The sequence below is a fragment of the Pipistrellus hanaki genome (genome assembly GCF_964339955.1).
Source record: "Pipistrellus hanaki genome assembly, chromosome: 11".
Classification (NCBI taxonomy): Eukaryota; Metazoa; Chordata; class Mammalia; order Chiroptera; family Vespertilionidae; genus Pipistrellus; species Pipistrellus hanaki.
In genome coordinates this window covers 25,016,335-25,029,713 of record NC_140513.1, presented here as the reverse complement: position 1 = coordinate 25,029,713, position 13,379 = coordinate 25,016,335, and the positions used below count along the sequence as shown (strand labels likewise).

Here is a 13,379-nt window from a genome sequence, read left to right as displayed (position 1 = left end):
ACTAGGGACTGCTACTGTTGATCTTCACAAAGCCCACAGCCAGGAGGCAGGGCCACAACACCCTCCATGACCGATGCTCCAGGAAACAGACCTCGGAAACTGTAACTGCGGAGGGAACAAGCTTAAAGGACAGGGTGGCCTGGGATTCCATTCCATCTCCTTCAGAGGAAGCCTCGGGAGGCGAACGGTACAGGTCTGCACCCAGCTGCCTGGGAACTCCGGCATACACCCAACCAAGGAAAGTCCCCCAAATTGCCTCTCTTAAAATATAGAACTTTATTTTAGTTGCTGAGATTTTCATAAACGCTTGGTTCACAGAAAAGTCATTTCTTACAAAATAATAAAGGCAGCATTTTGTACAGCGACTCACACTGGGGCCACCAGAGAAGTGCAAAGGACAGTGGGGACGGGAGGGGCCAGGGCTCTTGTGCGGAAAGTCCTCAAGAAGCCAGTGCTCCTGGCTCCCCCCAGCCCCCTCCCACCCCACCGGGGACCTGGAGAGCAGCGCCCAGGGCCTGGCAAAAGTAGCCTGGGAAGCCACTGGTGAGGTGCACGACAGCGACCCCCACAGGCTGGTGAAGGCCTAGCATGAAAGGCCGAGTTCAGGTCCAGGGGCTCCTGCATCCAACCCCCTTCCCCAAGCAGCCAGGGCAGGGTCTGAGCCCGCCCAGAACCTTGACACTCACAGTACAGCTCAGCGAAGCCCTTTGGCAACTGGCCTTCCTCTGCCCACTCAGGCTGCAGACCCTCCCCCAGACCTGGGCTGGGTGCGGGGAGAAAAGACAGTGAGATGGGGCCCTATGCAGGCGAGTGGGACAGGGGTGGACCTGGATGACACCAGGCGGAAAGTGCTCCGTACCTGAGGGGGCCGGGAAAGGACAGGGTGGCTCAGCAGGAAGAGCACCGTCACCTGGAGGGAAGAGAGTGCTCTGTGGAGGTGGCAGTGTCGGAGCTACACATGTATGGGTGGGGCCTGGACAGAGGGAGAAAGAGCATGCCAGGAAGGGGAGAGCATGAGCCAAGGCACATAAGGATCAGCAAAGGCAGGTGGTTGTCCATGAGAACATGGACACCGACGAGGGGCCCGAGGCACCTGCACCCCCACCAGTCTGCCCAGGAGGGGGCCGCTGGTGTGGCTGTGCTTGTGGGACGGAGGTCCTTGTGCAGCAGGCACCGAGCTAACGTCCTTCCGAGCTTGGGAGCTCCTGGAGGCTAGAGGGGAGCTGTGTGTCCTGCACTGCCCAGCCTGGCACTGCAAGGAAGGAAGCCCCTCTTGTTCTGACACATCATCCCTAGATCAGCCTAAGAGGGGCCCCCTTTCCTAAGCCCCTCCTCCATCATAGGCCCATATTTCAGTATAAAACAATGTCCTTCAGGAAACCAAACTCAACTCCAGCCCCGGCAGGCAGCTGGGCGGGTGTGTGGTGTCCTGGAGGGACAGAGGGGAAGGGGAGGCCTGGGACAGCTGTCTCCACCTCACTAGAATTACTTCCCTCGCTCGGGAGTGGATCTCTCCCCCGAGAGCCTGCTGGGTGTGTGTGAGACGCAGTTAGCTCCCTGTAACTCAAACAGGAAACCTGACCGCAGCTTCAGCACTGAGTCTCCTCAACTCCTCATCATCTACAGGAGCCAGAGGGACTGGAAACCCAGAGTCTGTTCCTTTTTTCTTTGAGAAACGCTCAGGTGCCTTCCTACTGATAGCGGAGGAGCTGAAGGGTTTTGGAGGTGCCTGGTCCTTGGTCCCCAGGAGGCCTGGGAGCCCGTTTCCCAGGGGCGTGGCGAAAGGATCCGGAGCCTTCTCAGACTCCACGCCTCTGCCACCCGAAGGCCTCACCTCTTAGCTCGGCTGGCACTGGCGGCCTGAGCCTGGGAATGGGGTGTGGTCGTTGCTCCCAGAGTCTCTGGACCGCGCTCTAGCTGCCCGCCCGTGGCTCTCCGTCCTCACAGGATAGTGCAGAAGATGCTGCGGTTGCTGTGGTACCCGCCTTCCACGCGGGCCGTGATCCTGGTCGCCATGGCGGCCACCTTCTGCCCGCTGTGGGCTGCAGAAGGGCCTCGGAGTGAGTTTTCAAGGTGAGGGCGTGCTGGTGGGTTCATGAGCCGCCATGTATCAGACCTGAAGATGCAAAATGATAACAGAGTCTAAGAGTGAAAACTTGTCCGAATGCCTGAAATCTTACCTCTGGCTCAAGCTCACTGGATGCAGGTGTTTAAATCTAGGTGTAGTTTTTTGTCTCCCACGCTGGTGAGGCTAAAGGGCAGAAGTCCTGCATTCTAGTTCCAGGTGTGCCTTCTGCATGTGATCTTGGGCAAGTTCCCTTCAGCAGCCCCAACCTCCCCTCTTGATAAGGATCTGGATAAGATCAGTGGCTTTCTTTTTCTCCTCTTTCATTTTCCCTTCTCCCCACCCCAGCTGGATAACCATGAAAATTGACATAATCTTTATTTACAATCACCACAAACTAAAAACTACAGCTGATGAATGGAAAACCAGTAAATGTTATACCCATACAATAGATCACAATTCAGCAAGAAAAAGGAGGAACGACCATGGGCAAATCTAAGGACATTCGGCTGAGAAGACTCAAAATACTATATTCTGTATGATATCTGTATCTATATATCTATATCTATTTCTATGTTTTAAATCCTCATCTAAAGATATGTTTTTATTGATTTTGACAGAGCAGGGGGTGGGGGAAGAGAGAGAAGAAAACATTGATGTGAGAAAGAAACATCCATCCGTTACCTCCTGAACACACCCCTACTGGGAATTGAACCTGCAACCTGGGTATATGCCCTGAGGCACCCCTTTTCTGGACTTTATTTTTTTTTAATGTGTTCAGGACAATGCTCCAACCAGCTGAGCCACCTGGTCAGGGCTAACTAGATTTTACTAAGGCTCCGAGATATTGAGTAACTTGCCCAAGGTCATGTAGCCAGTAACCGGCAGAGCTGAGATTTGAAATCACATTCCCCTTGCTATGAAAGCTTGTTTCCTCCCAGGGAGTCAAGTGCAGCTCCTCAGCCCAGGCCCTGATCTGGCCAGAGCCGGAAGCTGGCAGGACTGCAGGGAGCAAGGGCAACAGAACCGCTGGGCCTGGCTTCTCGAGTGACCTAGAAAGTTGGCCTAGGCACGTACTTTTTCTTGAAGACCAGGAACTTGTTGTTCTGCATGATGCATTCTCGGTTGTTGGAGATCTGCTGGAAGATGGTCTTGTTGGTCTTTCCCTGGAAGAAGATGTTCTCCTGCACCAGAGCCCTGGTGCGGCCCCGCACGGCGATGCCGTAGGCCCGGAATGAATGGATCCGGTTCTTTATCACCTGGGGAAGGCAGGCAGCTGTCACATGGGTAGGGTAAGTGTTTCACCAGTTATAACACAAGGTAAGAGCATGCTAGGTCGGTGACCAGTGGGCCATGGGAGCTCAGGGAAGGGATATCGAGGCAGACAGGGCGGAGTATGGGAGGAGCAGGGAAGGCTTCCTGGAAGAGGCGATGGGTAAGCTGTAGGAGTTTATCAGATACAGTCAAAGGCAGGGATGCAATAGGAAGAAGGAAAAATGTGCAAAGGCTTGGCAGAGAGGGGAAGTGGTGCCAGAGGCCAAGACCCACAGGAATCCAACTGAGGCCACAGCTTCCACAGCTCAGACTCAAAGCCAAGGACGTCTTTCCTGCTTGCCTAAGTCACTAGCCATGAAGCCACACAGCTGAAGAGGCCTTGGGATCATCACTCACATGGGCAGGGACTGGCTCAACTTTGAAAGCCTGGCACCCGGCCCAGCGCTTTGCATAAAAAGTAAGCTCAGGGCTCACTGTCCCACTGGGAGACAGAAAAGCAAAGGAACATTGACAGAGCACCGTGGGAAGCGCTCTCTGAGGTGGGGGTGGGAAGAAGCACCTTCAAGTCCAGAAAAGGGGTGCCTCCATAGCCTGGGGGCGCAGGGAAGGCCTCCCGAAAAAAAAGCCACAGCCAAGCTGTAGGACTGAGATAGAAAAAGTGGGGGAAGTGTCCCGGGTCCACAGGGAACAGTGTGTGCAAAGGCCCCGAGGCAAGACTTCTTTCCTCATTAAACACCTGCCACACTGCACACAGGGTCCCTGTGAGATTATTCTGTTAGCAGAAATCCAGAACAGCCCTGACCTTGACCTGGGGACCCACAAGCTACCCCAGGTGGCACCCTCACCCTAGCTTCCTGCTGATAACTCTGATTCATCCCTCAGTTATATGTCCCCTCTTGTGTGAAGTCCCATCTTTGTCTTCCAGGCTAAGAAGGGCACACACACATGGGCACATGCACACACACACACACACACACACACACTCACCTTAGTGTCGGACCTGGGCAGCAGCTGTAGCCCGCTGCCCCGATTGCCAATGATGTCATTTTCGATGACGACGGTGCTGTCACCCTTGGTGATGATGCCGTGGCCTCTGTTGTCATAGATGCCATTGCCCCGGAGCTCCACCTTGCACTGGGCCTCGACCTTGACCCCACTCTGGCGGTTGCAGGAGATGCTGTTGTTAGCCACACGGGTGAGCTGGCCGCTCTGGGCTATGGTGATGCCTCTGTCCCCGTTAGCGTGGATCACGTTGGTGATGACGTGCAGCGCCTCGCTGCTCTGGATGTAGAGTCCTGAGGCTGCAGGTGGAGGGGTGGGGAGCAGAGAAAGCACAGGGGGGTCCCAGGTCAGCCCTGACAGCACCCGTCGGAAAAGCCTTCCTGGAGCTGTGCCCCTGGGGGAGAGGCAGGGAAGAAGAGACGGCATCACTCAGAACCAGCCCCTGGGAGCTGCAGCTTCCAGGCGGGCTGACACCCAGAGCAGGAGGAAACCTGGGAACATGGAGAAAATGCTGTTCCTCCTGAAACGAGTCCCCGTTAAAGATGCCAGGGAAACAGGATGCCAGATCCCAAAGGCTCAGCTGGTCGTCCGGCCCAGGCCGTCCTGTACTGAACGCCTCCCACATCACAGTTCCAGCGCCACGAGCACCTCCTGTGATGGCGCCCTCACCACCATCCCAGCTCCACACAGACCTGCCTGCTAGGAAACTGTTTTGTTCTCTTTCCCATTCTGACCTGGCACCTGCCTCCCCACTGTTTGGAGAAATTTGTTTATATGGGAAATTCTATAATGTTTGAATTAAAAAAAATTTACTAAACTAAGTAATATGTGTCTAAAATGTGTTAGAAATTTTGGAAAGAAAATGCTGTTTGGGGTATTCGTAGAAAAAAGCACAAACGGAGGGGGCTCAGAGCGGCCAACGTGGTCGGGAAGAGACAGCCTGGCAGATGGACACCCAGGGACATCCAGCCAGCACTAGAGCAAGCGGTGTGGTGCGGGGCAGTGATGGAGGGTGTGGGGAGGCTGACGATGGGGTCACATGGGAGCAATTTGAGCTGCGAGTTCAAATCTCTTGGTAGTACCTGCCTGTTGCTTCTCCTGCGTGGTTGAGAACAGCAAGTACAAATGAAGAGTTTGTGGATGTATACAGCTTTTCCTGTCCTGCACAGATTGCCCTGACCTCTGCCACCCCCAGAGGAATGAGCTTCCGAGCCTAGTAACCTCTTTTTTTGTTTTTTATTCTTTATTGTTTAAAGTATTACATATGTCCCCTTTCCCCCCTACTGACCTCTCCCCGACCATTCCTACCTTCTAGCACATGCCCTTACCCCCCTACTGTCTGTGTCCATGGGTTATGCTTACATGCAGGCACACAGGTCCTGTAGTTGCTCTCTTACCACCTCCCCCTCCTGCCTGCCTTCTGAGGTTGGATGGTCTGTTCGATGCTTCTAAGTGTTCACCTCTTTTTAACAAGCCTTCCTCCACTAGCCCTCAACAGTGATTCTGGTCATCAGCCCCGTTAGGAGTCCTGGGGTTAGATAACGCCACAGTAAGTTTTTTGTTTTGTTTTGTTTTATTTTAATTCAATAAACATGAAATACCTACTATCATCATTTTTTATTAAATGAATGATAACACGGATTTAAAACTTATTTTTCTACACAGCTAAGAAAAATCATTGCCAATTAAACAGAGATATGCCATCAATTGCAAGACACATCTCATCAAAGATGCTAAAATGTGAAAAATGTGTCTCGGAATTGGTTAGCAATGTGACTGCCAGGTGTGGGTTTGGCACTGCAGGGGAGAGGGCACCCATGTGGGTGGGATTCCGACTTTTTGCCTCAAGTTCACAACCTATCAGAGTGATGAAACAGCAGGAACCAGCCCCTAACTAACACGTGCCCTGGGGTGGGGAGGGCACGGTGCGAAGGAGGAAAGGATGCTGGCGAGTCCCCAGTGGCTCGGAGGTTCATGTTGGGCTGTGTGAACGGGAGGAAGGAAAGCAGCATGAGCAAAGCCGGGGGCTGGGGGACAAGAAAGGATGGATTCAAGTCCAGGGACTGGGGTATCGAGTGAGCGGACAAAGGAAGCGGTCGGAGAGGCCGGAGGGCTGGAGGGGCCATGGAGGCGGAGAGACCTCGACGGCTGCGGATCGCGGCGGAGTGCGAGGGGACTCACCTCCGTTGTGATTGACGCTGTTGGACTCCACCAGCGCCACGGAGACGGGCTGGCGCAGCGGGTCCTCGTCCTTCTCCAGCTCGGGCTCCCAGAGGGCCGCATCCCCGTCCTCACTGAAGTGCTCCTGGGCCCCGGGGCCTCCGGGGAGCTCCCTGGCGCCCTCCTTCTGGCTGAACACCGCCACGCCGTACAGGCCGTTGTAGCTGACGTGGTTGCTGGTGACGTGGGGCAGGCTGGACGACATCATCCACACGCCACAGCCCTTGTTAGCTGGGACAGGAGAGCAGCCGGTCACCGACACCGAGCACAGGGTGACCGCCTCCGGCGTGTCCCCCCGAGGGGAAGCACCGGCCCGGGCCAGAGTCCCTGGTTTGCTAAAGGCCTGGGACAGGTCCCGTATGGCTCTGGCTGCAGGCTCCTCCTCCGTACGCGAGGGAAAGCGGCAGGAAGGTCTTTCAACTGGGATCATTCTGTCGGGTGGAACGGTGTTCTGAGAAACGTCAAGGCCACGCTCCGGGTCAGAGCACAGAAGCCCACAGTGACGGGGCCAAAGGGGTCACAGAGTTCATCGAGCCCCACCTCTCCCTGAAGAGACAGAGGCGGCTTCGGTTTGAACCCCAGCCCTAGCACTTCCTAGCTATGTGACCTGGAGCAGCTGATGGGACCTCTCCCTGCCTCGGGTTCCTTTAAAATGGAGTTAATTATCTCAGAAGGCAGACGTGAGGATTAAACGCAATAATGCGTAGAAAGGGCTTTGCAGGGTTGGGTGTGAACCAGTTAGCTGCGATCATGATCACACATCATCAAATGTACAGTTCAGAAAGACAAAGGCTTTAACCCAGCGGTCGGCAAACTCATTAGTCCACAGAGCCAAATATCAACAGTACGACGATGGAAATTTCTTTTGAGAGCCACATTTTTTTAACTTAAACTTCTTCTAACGCCACTTCTTCAAAACAGACTCGCCCAGGCCATGGTATTATGTGGACGAGCCACCCTCAAGGGGCCAAAGAGCCGCATGTGGCTCGCGAGCCACAGTGGGCCGACCAGGGCTTTCACCCAAAGCCAGAGTGAGGGAGAACAGCTTGCTTCCTAGGACGATCCTATTTCTCCCCTATTATCTTCGGTCCTCTGGGTTACAGGAAACGATGCTCAGGTATCCCCGCCGAAGCGGCCCTGTCCTTACACAACACCGGGTTCCTGCCTCCTGCCGTTTTAAAGGGAGACCACGCTTCCTGCGTGGCTGACCCCACGGGATCGCTCTGGTTACATGGTGATGTGCCAGAGGCTCCTGGGTTCTGAGAGGGGCCGTGTCACGTGGCCTGAGATCAGTGCGGTCATTCAGTGCAGGGAAGCCCAGGGAAAGAAAGGCCACAGTTTCCTCGGACCCACAAAGGAGGGCCCTGGCTTCCTGCCTCCCAGGCAGGGCCGGGCCCCAGGCCCCTCCCCCGGAATGGGCTCCTCACCGTAGATGGTGTTCCCTTCTATCAGCCCTTTGCCTTCGTCTCCCACCACCACGCCGTCCGAGTAGCCGAAGCAGATGAGGTTGCTCCTGAGCACGGGGACGCCCCCGCGGCGGATGTCCACGCCGCCCCACTGGTTCTCGCGGATCACGTTCTCTGGGGAGAGGCCAACGCGAGGGTCAGGACCACAGGCCGCCCGCAACGCCAGCGGCGAGGACGTGGCAGCTGAGAGGAGGGACAAGCTGGACCAGGAGGCTCGGGGCTTACCCAGGCAGCACCCCAAACCTTCCCTGGCGTCTCAGGGACACGTTTGCTATCTGCTTTCCCCAAGGCCAGCTCTGTGTCTGTCTGTGCTCCCCTGTGTTCCCAGTGCCCACTGTACCCGTGGCCTTGGGAACTAATGACTAAGAATAACGGGCATTGGAGCCCCTGAGCCAGGCCAGGCAGGGGATGTCTGCCCTGGGGGCTGGGGGAGGGAGGGGAGAGGAGAGAGGGATTAGAGTAGGAGGAGAACCCAGCCATTCCCCCACCAGCCAAAGGAGGCGCTAGCTTGTCCTCAGCCTCCGCTCTGACTGCAGCCAGGCTCTCCCGCCCCTTCCCTGCCCAGAGTGGGCTGGAGAATCCCAGCCGGAGGGTGGTCCTGGACCATCTGCACCGGCACTGAGGCGGCCCAGACGCCCAGCCTGCTGGGACTAGAGTGCAATGGCTCACGAGACCCTGTGTGACTGGCACCTTCCTGCCTCTATGACCCCGTCTCAAACCCTCACCCCTCATTCACCACCCTCCAGTCACACACGCGATCTCCCGGCTCCTCGGCCACGCCAGGTCTGTTCCCACAGGCGGCCCTGCATGGAATCCAGGCCTTTTCCAGGGTCCTTCTCACCATCCAGGTTCTGGCTTACAAGCCCCCTCCTCAGAAAGGGCTGCCCTGACCACACAATCTAAACACCACAAAGTCCCTCTAGCTCCTTATTCCAGCTATCTGTAGAGCACGAATCCTCCTCCATAGGACTTCTCCTGCTTGCATATGTGTGCTTTTACTTATTTGTTTGCTTCCCCCTCCTAAAATGTCAGTTCCCGGATGGTGTCTGTGTGGTTCGCTGCTGTGTCCCTGACTCCTGCCTGGAGAGCAGGGCTCCTGGGTATAGTCAGTGTACACCAGTATGTGTACAGGGGCGGTCTGGGCAGGCTTCCCTGAGGAAGGGGCACCCAGGCGGAGACCTGCAGGGTGAGGGGAAATGGGGATGGGTGTCCAGAGCAGGCAGGAGCCCGTACAAAAGCCAAGAGGAGTCCAGACACATTGTGTGGCATATATGTTCCTGACCGCATGATGCCAGCCACCCAGTGAGATCCTGTGAGCACTGGGCCAGCATCCCCGAGTTAGCCACTACCAGCAGGAGGCCAGTCTGTCCGGGTGAAGGACCGGGGGGGGGGGGAGGGGGGGAAGGGGAGAGTAGGGGGAGTAAGAAGAGGGGGAGGCAGAGCCCACTACCTGACTGGCCAGGCTCCAGCATCCCCACCTACCTGTGATGAGGCCTTTGCCATTCTCATTCACGGCTATGCCGGCTGCACGGCCCTTGAAAATGTGGTTCCCACTAAAATGTAAGGAGAACAAGACAGGTGAGGCCAGACCATTTCATGCGTCAAAGACAATGCCGACACAAGGTGGCTGCCTTCTGTAGTGGGCTTCCCCAGATGGCTCAAGCCCCCAGCAGCATAAAGCGCCTCCTGAAGTCCTAGAAGCCCGGCATTTAGCAATCTTCAGCTATCGCCGACGAAAACTACACCGATAGCCATGCCATGGAAGCACAAGGCTCCGTGGTCTCTCTTGACTGGCATCCACATACAAACAACATTTATTTACTTTATAAAAAATATTTTTATTGATTTCAGAGAGGAAAGGATAGGGGGGGAGAGAGAGAAAAACATCATTGATGAGAGAGAATCATTGATTGGCTGCCTCCTGCACGCCCCCAACCTGGGATGTGACCTGACTATGAATCGAATCTTGACTTCCTGGTTCATGGGCCAATGCTGAACCACTGAACCACACCGGCCAGGGCCCAATGCCACCTTTTAACTTTTTATTTTTTTAAATATATTTTATTGATTTTTTTTTTTTTACAGAGAGGAAGGGAGAGGAGAGAGAGAAACATTGATGAAAGAGAAACATTGATCAGCTGCCTCCTGCACTCCTCCTACTGGGGATGTGACCGCAACCAAGGGACATACATGCCCTTGACTGGAATCGAACCTGGGACCCTTCAGTCCGCAGGAAGACACTCTATCCACTGAGCCAAACCGGTTAGGGCACCAATGCCACCTTTTTAAGAAGGCCTTCCCACACATCCCCTCTCTGGGAGCTGTGCGTGTACATACTTGTTGCTATGGCACAAATAGCAGAATGGCTCACGCCCTCTCCTGAGACTGTGATAGTGTTTATCCCAGTCTGTCCCGCCCAACAGCCGGGAGGGCAGATCCATGGTCCCAGAGTGCCACTGCCCCTTCCACCTACAGCGCCCACCCTGACTGACCGCGACGTGCTTTCATGCCGAGGTCACAGGTAGCCTCCGAATCCTAACACAGCGTCCCTGGTGGCCACTATCCACTGACCCGAGCTAACATCTCTTCCGGGCACGTATGTCTCCCAGACGAGAGTAAGCTCCCGGTCCGGCCCTCGATACCTGTTATCATTATAATGTAGAAGTGCTCAGTAATACTTGACTAGAATGGCTGCAGGGTTAACTGAAACACAAAATGGCTGTGTTATGGTGGGAGTCTGGGCGCCCTCTCTTTTGTGCTCGAGTCTGTACAGCTGCTTTAGGAAACAAGAAGCATTCTCAAACGGGGGAAAGACGGGAGAAGGGAAACAGCGATGAGGAAGGCAAGGAAGAAGGGACCGCGGTGGGCAGGACGGCCCGGGGACAGCAGCGCCTACCTCACCACTGGGTTTCCGTGGTACAGGATGTAAATGCCGGCCTCCTTATTGGAAAAGATCTGATTGTTCCGGATGACGCCTTTCCCATTGCCAAGGACGACGATGCCGGAGCGAAGGCCGTGGTGGATCTGGTTACACTGCAAGTGACAGGAGACGCCACGAAGGACAGATCAGACAGGGCCAGCCTGAGGCAGAGCGCTCCCCACCCCACAGCCAGGACACATTCAGCAGAGAAAGCTCGGTCCCCGGAGGAGCCCCCGCACAGGACAAAGCGCACGAGCCCCGCTGCCCTGCACAGGGGCACGCGTGGGCCCGGTCAGGCAGACCCTGAAGACGGGAGTCTCCAGTCCCTGCCGGCCCTACGACTGGGGGCTCTGCTCTTCGCCGGCAGGCACGCTCCTGGAACTTTCTGAGCTCCCACACACAATCGCCTGGCCACGCCACACTTCCCAGGGCCAGAGGGGCCTGTCTTCAGGAACGGGCGGCACCCCAGGACACGAGAATGTTGGCCAACCCAAGGGGGCCGCATCCGGGGAAGGGTGAGAGCCATGTGGCGTCTGGTCCACGGTTCTTGTTCAGGAGAGGGCTAGGGGAAGGTACGGCTCTGGGGAGCTTAGCTATCCCATGGGGCGTGAGGTCAGAGGTGTGTGAGCTACAAGGAACCTTGGGGACATCGTTCTAATTCCTCCTACAAAAGGGCAACAGGCCCAAGGTGATACGTTTGTGGCAGAGCCAGATTTGAAATCTAGGTGTTGTTTTTTTCTTTTTTTCTGTCTCCCAGGCAGTCAGTTGCTTTTGCCCAGTGACACCATTTTTAGGTTATAATAAGTTACAATACAATGGTTTCACTCCAATTGTTCATTTACAGCCCCGAACACAATCCCATTCTGAAACCAGGAAGTTAGCTGTTTCTCTTTCACAGAACGTTCTGGTTTGCTCTCAAGTGTTCCATGCTGCTAGCTCTTCTATTCTTACTCACTTTTCAGACTTTCTCCTGACAGGCTGGGCCTAACAGATGTCCCCCAGGGTGGAGAGCTCTGAGAGAGAGGGTGTGCAGTCACATTTCCCTCCACGCCCTTTCACAATGCCAGGACTGATCAGCAATACCCCCTTCCCATTTCCACCCACTAACTGGAAAGGCAGCCTCATCTCTCTGGCAGCAGCAGCGCCCTGGTCATGCGTCCAACACCAGCTGCAGGGCAAACACAGCGAGAGAAAGAAGACACAGCCAGGCGTGTCACTTTAACTAGTTAGGATGTTCCTTTCTCTGCATGTCCCGGGCAGCTTAGATACAATGGGTTGAGAACATCAACCCTGAACCAGCCTGCCTGGATTCAAACCCCAGCTCCGTCCGTCACTGGTTGTGTGGTTTGGGGAAAGATCCTCAGCCTCTTGGTGTCTCGATGTCTCATCTACAGAACGGGGATAATAATTCTACCCCACAGGGTTGTGTAAGGAGTAAACCATAATTATATACAAAGTTCTTAGAATAACCTGGCATATACTAAGCACTAACAGAAGGGTGGGTATTAGTTTTCCAGGTCCATAAAAAGTCCGTCACATTTCCCAGTTTCTCGGAAGCCTGTCTTGGGAAGGCCAGGGCAGAAAAGGAGCTGGTCTCTCTCAAGTCGCTAGTCTCATGGCTAAGATTTTAATTAATTAATTAATTTATTTATTTATTTATTTATTTATTAAGTTATTTATTTAGTTAGTTGGTTATTTATTTACAGAGATGAAGGGAGAGGGATAGAGCGTTAGAAACATCCATGAAAGAGAAACTTCGACCAGCTGCCTCCTGCACACCCCCTACTGGAGACGTGCCCACAACCAAAGCACATGCCCCTGACCGGAATCGAACCCGGGACTTCTCAGTCCGCAGGCCAACGCTCTATCCACTGAGCCAAACCAGTCAGGGCTAGGCTAGGATTTTAAGTGGCTTTCACACTGGTGCCAAACCAAACTCACCATATCCATGAAACAAATAACCTTCAGCACGAAATCTCCTTTTTTAGAGCAAAGAATGAACTCACGTGGTGTTTTATTTCTGATCCACGTGATTTTTAGGGCAGGCACCGTCATCTTTAATTCTTACCAAAGTCAAAAGCCAGCGAGAGAGCCTATCAGGGCCCTGGGATTTCCCCCTGTGACCGGACCTCTTTCTTACTGACGGGGAGACGGCAGGGGAAAGGACAGGGAAGCCCTGCACACAGAGAGCACCAAGACGGCGACGCGGATGCGGACATCCCCAAAAATGGTTTCTGAGGAGCCAGAGCCCCCCGAAGAGGGGCAGGCAGAGGGGAGTACCAGGACGAGCGGGTTGGACCGCTTCCGGATGTCCACGCCAGCCTCCGCGTTGTGGTAGATGTTGTTGCCGGCGATCAGGCCTCCGCCCTCCAGGCGGAGAAAGATGCCCGACGCTTTGCAGCGGTGGATGTCGTTCCGCAGCATGACGATC

General features: G+C 54.8%; 1 protein-coding gene across 2 annotated transcripts in view; it reads right to left on the bottom strand.

The window, feature by feature from the left end:
* Positions 1-261: 261 nt before the first annotated feature.
* Positions 262-13,379, bottom strand: part of FBXO10 (F-box protein 10) — a 30,752-nt gene continuing 17,634 nt past the window's right edge. For both annotated transcript variants that reach the window (XM_084898700.1, XM_084898701.1), the window contains 8 exons: positions 13,229-13,378; positions 10,925-11,061; positions 9,511-9,581; positions 7,990-8,142; positions 6,524-6,793; positions 4,328-4,641; positions 3,143-3,324; positions 262-2,116 (listed from right to left, as the gene is read on the bottom strand). In XM_084898700.1, the coding sequence (XP_084754826.1) occupies positions 1,942-2,116; positions 3,143-3,324; positions 4,328-4,641; positions 6,524-6,793; positions 7,990-8,142; positions 9,511-9,581; positions 10,925-11,061; positions 13,229-13,378 (1,452 nt within the window). In that variant the 3' untranslated portion in view covers positions 262-1,941. The remainder of the gene's footprint in view (positions 2,117-3,142; positions 3,325-4,327; positions 4,642-6,523; positions 6,794-7,989; positions 8,143-9,510; positions 9,582-10,924; positions 11,062-13,228; position 13,379) is intronic.